The sequence below is a fragment of the Polypterus senegalus genome, chromosome 8, assembly GCF_016835505.1.
Source record: "Polypterus senegalus isolate Bchr_013 chromosome 8, ASM1683550v1, whole genome shotgun sequence".
Lineage (NCBI taxonomy): Eukaryota > Metazoa > Chordata > Cladistia > Polypteriformes > Polypteridae > Polypterus > Polypterus senegalus.
Window position 1 is genome coordinate 73,950,419 of NC_053161.1, and position 13,574 is coordinate 73,963,992.

At 36.6% G+C, this 13,574-nt stretch overlaps 1 protein-coding gene across 1 annotated transcript in view; it reads right to left on the reverse strand.

Annotated features, from left to right (window-relative positions):
* Positions 1-13,574, reverse strand: part of dhtkd1 (dehydrogenase E1 and transketolase domain containing 1) — a 98,143-nt gene that overhangs the window by 32,909 nt on the left and 51,660 nt on the right. Inside the window, exons 7-11 of the mRNA XM_039761297.1 lie at positions 12,484-12,682; positions 10,601-10,913; positions 10,223-10,307; positions 6,789-6,928; positions 2,633-2,783 (exon numbers count right to left, since the gene is read on the reverse strand). Of these exons, the coding sequence (XP_039617231.1) occupies positions 2,633-2,783; positions 6,789-6,928; positions 10,223-10,307; positions 10,601-10,913; positions 12,484-12,682 (888 nt within the window). The remainder of the gene's footprint in view (positions 1-2,632; positions 2,784-6,788; positions 6,929-10,222; positions 10,308-10,600; positions 10,914-12,483; positions 12,683-13,574) is intronic.

A 13,574-nucleotide genomic window follows, 5' to 3' on the forward strand; every position in this document is an offset into this window, starting at 1 on the left:
CACAAAGGAGCTGATACTGGTCCTGCTGCTGGGTTGATACCCTTCTACGGCCCTGTCCAGCTCTACTGATATCTCATCCATGCTCGAGACTGTACTGGGAGACACAGCAAACTCCTTGCAACATCAAGTATGGAGGTGCCATCCTGGATGAGCTGGACTATCTGTGCAACCTGAATCAAATGCAGGTAGTTCCTTACGCTACCAGTTGTGACAAAGATGCTAGTAAAATGCAAAACTAGAGAAGAATCAGCCAGGAAGCATGAGGAGACAGCAATTGTATAAAGCCACCACCTGCAAAACCTTTTGAGGGTTGTCTTGCTGTTGCCTTTTCAGTGCACCTGTTGTTACTTTCATTTACACCAAAGCAGGTGAAGTTGATTCACAATGTCTAATATTTCCTAACTGGACAGACTGATATACACACTAGCTATGTTAATAAGCTTCACCAAGGACATTCTGTAAGACTATGGACTTCAGTTATAGTGCCATCAGTTAATCAGTAATTAACAGAAGTACTAGGTTATCAATTAAGTGCTCTTCTGTATACAATATTTCTAGGGTTTTTCTGTTTTTACCAAGGGTTAATATTATAGGCAGGCAGTGTGTTGTAATGGTTAAGCCTTTGGACTGAGGACTTTAAGCCCTGAGGTTGTTGGTTCAAATCCTACTACTGACACTGTGCGACCTTCAGCAAATCTCTTCACCTGCTGGGGCTCCAATTGGAAATACAAAAGTAATGCACCCAATTGCATCTCAAATGTTGTAAGTCACCTTTTCTAAGGGTATCAGTCAAATAATAAGTAATAATAATAATATCACTAGGTCACTGGAGCTGCTTACTATTGAACTTTCTATACAACATTATCCATGAGTTCCTGTATTAGATCAATTCTTGTTTGTTCCTGAAGTTCCCAGTGACTTGGCTTTTCTTGATGGTCATTGCAAAACACAATTTTACAGGAAAGTGTATTATTTTGATTTGAAGCAGGCAATCTGCATGAATAATGTGAAATTTGAGTAAACATTACAGTATTATCATTACTAGATATTTATAATTTTTTATTTGTTTATGTCATTCACTCAAGTACAGTATTTCTTTTTGTGTTTTTTGTCAGCTATATGTAGTCTCCCTTTAAACTCAGCAGATGCAAATGTATACGGAAAGCATTTCTTTAAGTTTATATACGAAAGTGCCAGTAATCCTTAGCACTACACTAATGTAAAACACAGAGGAATAGATTTGAGTGTTGTGACAAAATTTCTATGGCTTCCCGATTAGACATTCATGCACTGCGATGTAAGACCAATACAGTGGTTTATTGCTCAATTTAAGAATTGTGATCATAAAGTGGTGGGGTTTGTCAGTTCCCCTTGTAGTTTGTTGTGCTGCAACCAAGGGATGGATGTCGATGGAGAGGAATGGATAACTTAGGTGAGAGGTGATATGCATCTAAGAATGCTGTTAGTCAATAGCAAAAAAACAGCACTTGTTAAACATTGAGCTTTGCATCTGCCTTGAGCTTCAGAGAACTTATTCTTGTCATTTTATTTCCAGATACTGCCCTGTCTTTAGCTGTCCATCTGTCCTATTGGTGCTATTTATGTGGCCCACCAATCGCAACTACTGTGCACTTTGTTTGCATAATTCTGTATGTAACTGCAGTGAAGAAAATGTATGTTAGCATAATATTAATAAGTTATTGATAATAAATATATTAGCAACAAAAAAAGCAAGTGTCAGCTAATTTTCCTTTTTCTGTAATGTCACCAAATTTCAAATCTGTCAAAGCGTTTTTGAGATTTTGGGGTATTTACTTTCTTGTTTTGGGGGAGGGTTACCCCTCTGTAATAAAATAATTGAAATGTCCATTCTTAATGAATACCTAGTTCCTAGATGTGCCATCCTGCCAAATTTCAGCATTTTAAATAAATGGGAAATAGTATTTTTATTGATGACTGTCTGCGTGGGTTTCCTCCGGGCGCTCCGGTTTCCTCCCACAATCCAAAGACATGCAGGTTAGGTGGATTGGCGATTCTAAATTGGCCCTAGTGTGTGCTTGGTGTGTGGGTGTGTTTGTGTGTGTCCTGTGGTGGGTTGGCACCCTGCCCAGGATTGGTTCCTGCCTTGTGCCCTGTGTTGGCTGGGATTGGCTCCAGCAGACCCCCGTGACCCTGTATTCGGATTCAGCGGGTTAGAAAATGGATGGATGATTGAGTGAGTGAGTGTGTGAGTGAGTGAATGAAGTCATATATACTGTATATAATGTTAGGGCTGCTATTCAATTAAAAATGTAATTGTGATAAAAACAAACAATTGTTAATTGAAGTTAATTGCATATTAATTGCAATTTATCATATTTACTTCAGGCTTATTAATATTTTTCTAGATTTGAGAGATAAATCAATGATTAATTTCTAATAAAAAACAGTTTTAATTATCACTTGCCTATGCATATTAAATTACAGCCCACTAGGCTCTAGTTAATACACTTACTACACTTAATAAAAACAAATTCAATCAAATTGAATATTATGTTTTACGATCTGGCACAGTACATCTGTGGATCTGAATCCTTATTATGTAATAAATACAGTAACTAGTAGTAAATCGCATCATATAAATCCATCTTACCTCCGGAGATAAAGGTGTCAAAAATAATCTGGGCTCCATTAAAAAAATCTCCAAATTGAGCCTCCCATATTGGCAAAAGGGTAGGACTTTCAATGCTCATTCCATACTCAAAGCCTAGTACTGCTTCTTCGGACAAAGGACTGTTGCACACCTAAAAATAAACAGGTAAAGTCAGTGGAAAGGCTCCAAACTGAAGTTTTGAAGTCAACATAAGAACACATTGTTTTTCAAACTAACAACTGTTATCAACATGCACTTATGGGAAATTTAGGAATAAAATCCGCCTGGCTAAAAGCAACTGACATACAGTGCCTGTACTAGGTTATTTTGTACACTATGCCACGCTTATTAGTACACCAACTGTTTGGTAGCTAATCTGTGTGGCTAAGTCATCCATCCCTTATTATCTGTGCCCTAGGCGAATACTTATTTTGCCTTAACGGTGGTACCGTTTGAGCTTACATATGGTTAAAAGTTAACTAGAATGAAAATCAAAAGCAGCACAGTAAATGAGGACTGAGTAAGGGAACTATTGCAGCAGCTATGTATATTTTAGAATCCATTGTTGTACAGCTCTATTACAGTACTGAATGAATGCTAAAGAACTGTAGTATGGTGAGTTTAAATCAAAAACAAGCAATATAAGCAATTAGTAGTCTAACTTCTGGGACAAGCAGTAAGTTTTATCCAGTACAAAATGAGAAGAGAAAGCAAATGTTCTAGGCTGCAAGAACTTTGGCCTTGAAAAAGGACCTGCAGTAGAAATGCAGTAAGCGAATGGTCTAACCTACAGCTGATAAACAAGTAAAATTATTAATCAGTTTAATGTAACTGAAATGTTTGGAAAAACATCCAAGCAAACTCACGCCTTAGATGATTCAAAAACCATCAACTAACTCCTAGCATACTGTAAAAACATAGCTAAACCTCCTCCTTCCCTAAAATTTGAAATCGCCTAACAAAATATAAACTTATTCTGGATCCTTGTTTACTTCTTGGTTTCACATTATTTGGTTGACAAATAGTGCTCAGAAGCGGCTAGTGATTAATTCTAAAACATTATCTAGTCGCTTGACATTTAGGGACCATTAAAAGTCTATCTAATAAACAGCTTGAGGGTGGACACTGTAAGTAAGTCATTATAATATTAGAAGGCTAGCCTGTGGTTTGAATTAAGACTATTACATATTTCAAAATCAAAGAAGTTCAGGAAATACATGACATTCTTAAACATACTAACCAATATGGCTTGTCTTCTACTAAATCTTATAGCAAATTGCTACACGTACATATAAAATCTGCATAGATTTCCTCCACACCACTATGCTTTCAGCCATATGGTTTTTATACATAGCAGAATCCTTAAAACACATTTTTATGTCAACTAATAGTATTATTCAGCATAAAGGGATAACTACAAGACAAAAAGAATTATTAATGCCTATTATAATTTAACTATGAATATCAGATTATACCAAAGTAAATGAAAAAGTAAAGATCTGGAAATTACACATTCACCACAATGGATAGTTATAACGCAACGATCACAATACAACTTATTTGCGATGACTCCTGGGTAGTACAGGCAACACAGTGCTCTGCCTTTTGTCTTGTGAAAGCCAAGGTCAAATAAACATGGACAATCTGCTGCAGGATTGCATCATTGTTGAACAACATGCAATAGTTACATTTCTTTGTACAGAGGGAGTGAAAACTGCTGAAATTCACCAGAGAATGATGAATTGTGCAGACCAGTAAGCTGTTTTGGTACCTATCCTGCAGAAACTTTACAGTATACCATGTCATCATGTACTATGGCATGTGCAGATGCATAGCTGATATCCAAATGTGCAGTGACAGCGGACAACGTAATCTGCTGATTTTCTCTGATAAATGCATTCGCCATGTCAATGTGGGCTTGTGTACGTAATGTTGATGGGCAACAAGATTGAGTTTCATCAATTAATATTTGTTCTTACTACTTTAAATCTTTCTAATCACTCATTATCTTTTCTTTGAGTCATGCTGTTTTCACTGCTCTATTCTATAAACATTTTTTGGTGGATTTCAGAAGGTTACTAACTTTGCCAAAAGAAATCTCACTGTGGCATGCTGCTCAACAAAGGTACAAATCCACAGCAAAGTGCATGTATTCATTTGACAATGGCTTCAACTAGATTAACGGCAGAGTGTTGCACTGCATATGTTCAAACTACTCATAAGCCATCGTGACCATGTACTGCATCAGCTTTTATCCATTATTGCATAATTTTCAAATTTGCTTTAATTTATGATTTACCCTTGTATATTTTCATTCTTTCATTTTCTGCCTCTTAACTGAGACAAGGTTGTGGAGGCAACAGTCTTAGCAGTGAGGCCCATAAGTCCATTTCCCCAGTCACACATGCCAGCTCATACTGTGGTATACTAAAGCTTTCCTAGGCCACCTGGGATATATAATCCTTCCAGGGAGCCCTGGATTTTCCCTAGGTTCTCATCCTAGCTAGTCGTGCCCATAGAACCTCCTCAGAGAGGTGTGCGGGAAGTATCCATATCAGATGCCCAAACCACCTCAACTGGCTCTTTTCAATATGGACTGTCAGCAGCTCTGCTCCACTCCCAGATGTCAGTGCTTCTCACCCTGTCTCTAAGGGAGAGTCCAGCCACCCTGCAGAGAAAGCTCATTTCAGCCCCTTGTACTTGTGATCTCACTCCTTTGGTTTATTATTCAAAGCTCATGATCATAGGTAAGGGTGAATAAGTAGATCAACTAGTGAATCAAGAGGCTCATAATTCTGACTCAGCTCCTTCTTCACCACTGTTTATCAGTTAAAGTGACTGGATAACTGCGCTCTGGGCCCCAATCTCTCTGTGAATCTGACCATCCCTTTTCCCTCACTCGTGAACAAGACCCCAAGGTACTTAAACTCTTCCGCCTGACACGGTAACTCGCTTTCCACTTGGAGAACAGTCCACCTTTCCCCTACTGAAGACCATGGCCTCAGATTTGGAGGTGCTGGTCCTTTTCTTGCCAGTGCATACTGCAGTTCCTAGTCCGATGATGCCAACAGGACCACATCGTTTGCATTAACCAGTGACGATATTTTAAGGCCACCAAAATGGACACCGTCCCCTCTCTGGCTGCATCTTAATATTCTTTACATGAAAATCATAAACATATATATAATGCACAGCCCTGGCCGGAGTTCCATACCCACAAGAAATGGTGTTGATGTTTTTTTTTAAATATGCAGACACTTTCCAGGATCCCCTCCAGCCACTTCAAGTCGTCATGTGGTGCATAAGCACATATGGCAGTCAGAGTCCTCCCCTCCGCAACCTTCAGCTATACAGAGGCAGCCCTTTTATTCTCTGGGACAAACTCCAACATGAACCAGCGAAGGGCTCCAAAAAAAGTTCCTTTCTACCCAATGCCTTTCGCCCTGGGCAACTCCAAAGGAGAGTCCAGCATCTGCCGAAAGGTTTGGTTCCAGAGCCAAGCAAATGGATGGACATGAGCCCAACTATATCTAGTTGGTAGTACCTGCCTCACATACCAACCCCAGCTCCATCCTCCCAAAAGAAGTGACATTCCATATCTTAAGAGTCAGTTTACATGTCTGAGTTCCAGTCTGCCAAGGCAACGTAATGTAATGAATGCAACTCCAAGACTCTTGCCTTTGACCGCCACTCAGATTACATTGCACCCAGCCCCTATTCCTCCTGAAGGAGGTGGGCCCACATGGATAATCCCATGTCGTGATTTCAGGCTGTGGCTGCCAAGTGCTTGCTTGCGAACACTACACCCATATCTGGATCCAGATGGAGCTTCATTAACCCCATACTGAGTGGGGCACTATTTTTTAATTCGTGCATCAGCATCATTAGTGGCACTTGAATCACTTTTTATCTGCCCCTCACCTTGAACCAATTTGCCTTGGGAGGCCTTACCAGGACCTTCAGCTCTGGACAATATAGATCCTAGAGTCACACAAACCTCTTCACCATGAAAAGGTGGCGATTCCTGGAGAGGCTAGTATATTTTGCAAACGTATAATCATTTTGAACACTGCTTTACAAATAAGGAAGAAAAAATGATGAAGGATATAGAGGAGTCTTTAGGTGAGTGGTGAATATATATTTACTTTATTATTACCTCCAAGAAGGACTTTTGGTCAGTTACCAAGTTATTCAGAGGGATGTATGTGTCATCGGTTTCCTGACAGACCACCATTGCATGCCGCTGGCTAAATGTTCCCCGCCCGACATCTTGTCCACTGATGCGTATATTAAATCCTTAAAACATGAAAGGAAACAAGTTCAGAATATATGCTCCAGCCTATATTGTTAATACAATAACAGACAGTGGAACATTTTTAAAAAGGGCAGTCAGGTTTACTGACCACTAGAAATGTCTTTTATAGTCAGAATAAAATCATCATGATGCTACACTTGCAGGTTCTCCAAGTCATCTGTCAGAATTTAAAATGCTACCCTATGTTCTCTATTTAATTTTAGTAGAAGACACAGTAAGAGTCAAATTAAATACTTTAACCTAAATCCATGTTTGGATAGTTTGCAAATTCATCCCATTACTATATATAGCAGCGTTTATTTAATGTGACACAGTTCTACAACTATCCAAATAATTATGTCAGAAATATCTTAATTTATACTATTGCACAAATAGTGCTCTTTGAAGGTTCATTAACTAATAAACCCACAATATGCAATGAACAAAAATACAGTTCTAAAGAAAAAAAAACAGCTGAAATTCTATGACATTTTTAAACATTGCTTAAACATCATGCACCATAAATACATGAGCCTCTGTTTTAGAAATCTTTATAAAGATAAAAAAATATCACTTTTGAAGAAAATTTTCGATTATTAGTATATGCAATTTATAAAAAAGACTTTTTTACATTTTGAATGCATTTAGAAATGTGTCAAATAATACAATAAACTAAAAATGTCATATGATCTGTGGCCATAATTTATAAAATACAATCATGTTTAAGCTGAAAACTTTTCATCCTAATTGAAAGAATAAAACAAAAATATATAATGCTGAAAAAATTAAAACTAAAGTAAGGAAAAGCAAGCTGAGTTTATGAAACTTATTATTATTTGGAATCAGCTTTGGATTGATCTATTACCAAATTAGCTACTCTTTCTCAAGGTAGTTGTAGGTTCAAGATATTCTGAAACATCCTATAATTGATCCATCCATCTATTATCCAACCCGTTATATCCTAACTACAGGGTCATGGGGGTCTGCTGGAGCCAATACCAGCCAACACAGGGCGCAAGGCAGGAAACAAACCCCGGGGAGGGCACCAGCCCACCGCAGACATCATATAATATAAACAAAAAACCTATTCTGACAATGTCCTAAAGTGGGTCTTTCAAGGATCTATATGCCTTTTGTTTTAGATCATTTCCCATGCTTGAAATAAATCCTTCCATGTGAATTATTGAAAAGCACCGTGCAATTGATAAGAGCACTTTTAAAGAAGTTGTTATATAGGCAGGGTTGGAAAACAGTAAGCTAGAGTGTATTTTCACAATGCAGTGGAGGTTCCTGCCTTGCACTGTGCAACCTTGAATTTGATTGAGCAGGATTGAGAATGTTATGTTACTCCAAGGTTAAATTAACACCAATGTTAAAATTTCTGAACATATCAGTTGCCTGCATGTCTTTCTGGATATGAATAACTCAAGTATGATCAATGACTTGCAAATCTATAAACTTTAATTTGAGACTATGCACACAAGCTACAGCAAGTTACAGTAAGTCTGCTTAATGCATGTTTTTTTTTTCACAGGGACAAGACCAATGTCATGCATTCCTATCAACAATACAATGTAATATTCTTTGGAGGCAAAATTATTTTAACTGGGTGATTATAATGAATGCATGACTGGATATTTGTCAAATGCTACCTAGTAATCTATGCAAATAATGTTTCACTAGGGATACAGTAACCAAAATGAGGATGGACAAAGGTTTGTCTTTGAATTTTGTCCAGGTCCATTTGTAAAGATTCTTCTGATTCACCGAGTTTAATGGAATGTAACTCCTGTATATAAATACAAAATAGTGGGGGCTGTTACTCTGATCCCTACAAATACCCACTTTTGATATCGAATTTAGACAAACAGAGTCATCATTAGCCTGCATTTAAACCATTTTTATATTTATTAACACAACACACACTGAATCTCTGTCTCTTGTAAACTGATTATAAGCATACCATTTGGTACCTTATCAAAATTCGTTTGAAAGTCAAGACAGGTAATATGCACATGTTCTGCTCCGATTAAATGTTTTTGCTGCTTTCATATGAAAAAGAAATGTCACAAACAGTAAGAAGCTGAAAACATGTGTCATCAGAATTATATTAAACAGGACAAGGGCTCAGTAGGGACTACAGTGACAGAACCCAATGATGGCAATTGTATAACATCTCTATAAGTCACTGTAGGCAGATGGGAATTGGCAGTACCAAAGAAGCCCCAACATAAAGTAACTTGCAACTATTGTAGAAAGCTTCAAAAATACCCCCAAGATGCTAGATGATATTGGGTAGACTCTTCTTAGGGTTGGCAACTTCAAGCAGACTGCAGAGGGCAGATGACCTACTACATTCTAAATGTGCATCAGCTTCAAATAGGGATAGTAAACCTTCATTTGTTTCATCTGACTAGTTTAAAATTTGATATTTTAAATGATGACATAGAGCTTTACGTTATAGATTTAATCATACCTAAAAATAATGTACTTGCCACACAATAATGTGCTCAAGTGTTTAATAGACTTAAGAGACCATAAGTAAAAAGAATCACATTGTAAGACATGCTTAGTAAATAACATGTAACACTGGTTTTAAGAGGAATCAGTCAATAAGACAAACCGATGCAAAAGAATGCCAAATGCCACTATAAAAAATAGTCTGAAGAAAGCACACCTTGGAGAAGTCACTGTGGATAAACTCACTCTAATTAACCAAACATTGTTACCAGTTTAATTGGGTAAATATTGGTTGTGAAGAGGTAATAACGTACACTTTACCCTTCAAATATCATATAGACCTTCATGGAGCAATCAATTCTTTAAGCAGCTGGTCATTTATCAAATGGCAGATACCAGTTTGGATATGTCATTTGAAGTCCTTTTATTGAATAACTAACAGCAAGTGCAAAATACAGATAATGGAGCACACCTCTCACAGGGGAGTTTGTTTTGTCTCTTCTTACATCGGCTTTATAAATTCACAATAAAGTAAGGTTTAGACATTTTTGTATCGCAAGCAAATTATCTAAAATAAATAATAAAATGTAAAATTTCACAAATAAGAATGTACTGTAGTCAGTGCATTTCAGTATGTAAGAAGAAATAAGGAAAGAAAAGCAAGCAAGAGCTCTAATTTACTAAAGTATTCACTTTAAAATTGCCTAGTAACCCATAACTAGATTAAGGAGCTTAGAAATAAATGGAGGGATGGATTCTAATTATACACATTTCATATCACCTCAGTATAATTATTTGTGTACTCTGGGGAAAGATAAAAGAAAATCTGATCCAACCTTGACAAAGAAGGGAGCCAAACGCCATTGCTTCAGCAGTAGACCAGTCTATTCGAGTCCCTTCTTCTAGTTTCTGAATCCTGCCCTAAAACATTAAAATAATAAAGTATCTCTAATATCTGTGCTCACATTTTATAACATCTTTCTATGTTAAACTACAAATACCAACCAACCCCCCCCCAACCCCGCACCAAAATGAGACAAAGGCTATACGGTCAATCAACCATCTATTTCTCCAGGTTTACAATGTAAATCTTCATTAAATAAAAGTAATACTTTTTACAGTATCTTCAGAAAATACCACTATAAATTTGATTACATTCATTTGAACTTTGATGGATGCAAAAATAATAAGTATCTGCCTGTTATATCACTTACTTGGACATGGGTCTTTTTCAAATGACTGTGAAGCTGGATTTCCTCAGGGACTGCAACAGATTTGGCCCCAACAAACCGAAGAAGGTCTATAGAAATTCCTGTATCCCAAGTTGTAATTTTGGCTTGAGGTTCCACTAGCTCACTCCAATGGGCCTGAAGATTCATGGGAGGGGGGCTATAAAGAGTCATATTTGACAAATGCTCATTCATTTTGGAGAAATGAGAGCTCTTTATTTCTGCAACCTCCTTCTCAGTCATAAGACCCTCTGACACCAGATTTTCAGCATAAAAATCAGGAATACTTTTTCGGGATCTAAAAGAAAAAAACGGATCAGATCATTTGCCACCTGTGTAAATATATTCTCTATAACATTTGTGCTGAACAGCTTTTCCTCAAAGTCATGATTACACCTGATGAGTCAAAGTATGTGTTAAAGTGCTATTCTTTTTAAAGTTCAAGTGCTTTGTCTTTTTGTCATTGAATTTGAGTGACAGCAGTGCATGCATGTGTGTAGAATCAGCAAGGACTACTAGAGAAAAGAACCTCTTTTAAAGGAGTGTGTGCCCCTGCTAAAAATAGATTGACTGAATACCAACTAGCTCATTTGTACTTTAACTAACAGAGACTGTAAGGAAAATATAGACAGACAACAGACAGGAATATGTAAGGAACACATCAAACCAAGGCATAGTGTGTTGTGTTCTCCCAGTACCAGGCAATAAGGTGCTATTAAGGTGCTAACAATCTTAACTTTTGTAACTGTTAAATGAACCTGAAAGACCCTGCTGAGACCATCTCTAAACAGATTTAAAAGATAATATAATCTGTCTAACAATCACATCCAGTATCCCTATTTGATGTTAAAAAATTCTCAAATCAAATGGTTCACACAGGGAGAGCATAGTGCTAAAAGCATGGGTTGTAAATGTTACATTTTGTAAGTAAGGAGTATCCATGATGTATTTTTATGCAAGTATGGGCACCAATGGGCGATAATATAGTAATAATGCTTAGGTACATCTGGATTAAGAAATATGGGACAAGGCAATATTAGAAAGTTGTTTTTCCTTGTGTCATCTGAGTGGTTCTGTGTTTCTTTTTTTGTTGTTTTTAATAAATGCTCTGCCCTCCCTTTACTTTATTTTCAGCCTGTTTGATTTTGGTGAAATAGAGTTAACACTATGCATTTTTCTAAGCTGTGTGGCACCTGTAGAAACAACATAAGTGTGTTAAAAAGTAAGCTTGCATATTGATAGGATGAACATTAATATGTTAGTGTTTTTGTACAAAATTACTTATCTGCTCAACTGTGGTTTTAAAAAATAATCTTCCCAAAAACACCATTGCATTATTGAGAATAATATATTTTACAGCTTTACAAAGCTTTGGATTGGTCTTTAGCTCATAAGACCTTCTGCATTTAAAAGATCCATAAGATATGCCATTTCAGATAGGGAATTCTATTACGCATGCTGTGTTTTACATTTTATTAGTTAAAACTATGCTTTATATCTATAAATTTTTATTTAGAAATAAAGTGGTTACCAATAAAGAGTACAGTATTATTAATATACTGTATTTTATAAAAATTGTGTGTATTGCATGCACTTACTTTCAGAGGAAATTATTTTATCTTACTTGTGTCACTGTGGTGGTAAATGGCAGACTTCTGAAAAAATTGGACTTCAGGATCATCTTTTGATATTCTACATCTAACTCAAACTGTATAACTAGTCTTTGCCCTTTGAGTCTGTATTCTAAAACCATGCGGCTGGTCATCCTTAGCAAAATTAAACTGACAGTGTTGTTTATTTCAACACTTTAATTCTTATTAACTAGTGTTAGAGAATAGTGTTGTACTGCAAAACTTTAAATAACATACCTAATAATTTTATACATAGTGGGGTTTGTAAAAGAGGGTTCATCCAATTCATTGTGGCCCCATTGGCGGTAGCAGAGTAGGTCAACAATCACATCTTTACGGAACTGACGTTGATATTCTAAAGCTAAGCGGGTGGCCCGAAGGACCTCTTCTGCATCATCTCCATTTACATGGATCACAGCACATCCAACCATCTTACCTGGTCAACAGGAAAAGAAAGAAAAACAAATCAGAATCATTGATGTAGGAATTATTAACAGAAATATGAAATTCAAAAAGTAAAACATTAACCAGGCTTTCGAAAAAATTGTAATTGACACCTGAAAAGGTGTTAGTAGTAAATACTATTTTTAAAAAGATAAACCAATATTATTGAACACAAATGTAACAATAAAGTTACTTTTATTTAAGTGATAGGTTGTGATCATAGTACAAATGTGACAGAAAAGTATGTTGGTTTTCACATTTTGTTCTGATTAAAACCATTAGTCAAAAGTAGAGTTGTATGAGGTCTTAAAAGTCAATAGTCACATTTTCATTTCAAAACATTGACAATGTACGATATTATTGCCTCTTCTGAGAGAAATGGGAGTTGGAGAGATGCTTGTGGATTATAAATAATTAGCTGCTCTACCCATGCATAGCAGAAACCATCTATATGGGGTGGTGACGAGATGGTTCATTGGGTGTTAGCTTAGGACACAGGAGTTAGTTTTGTTGTCTCAAGGATTGCTATAACTTGGCACACATAGCAGTAATTTATTAATGATGAATCAAAGGTGATACATTCCAAGTTAATTTAAAATTGCTACGAATCACAATGTATTGACATAAAACTTTAAAATTAGATCTGTATCATCATAAAATGGATTTTAATAAATGCCTTCCAACAGGAAAGCAAAAGTTACGAATTACTTTTACAAACTCAAACAAGTAATTCTCATCTGCTCTCTTTCTACCATCTTCTGAACAAAAAAAGAGACCCAGCATGCGTTACAGAAAAAAAAAAATCACACTTTGTTGTTTTTCATTGTGTCTTGGCTGTAGCACATACTTTTGCCTCTTCTTATCACACATGCAAACAACATGCC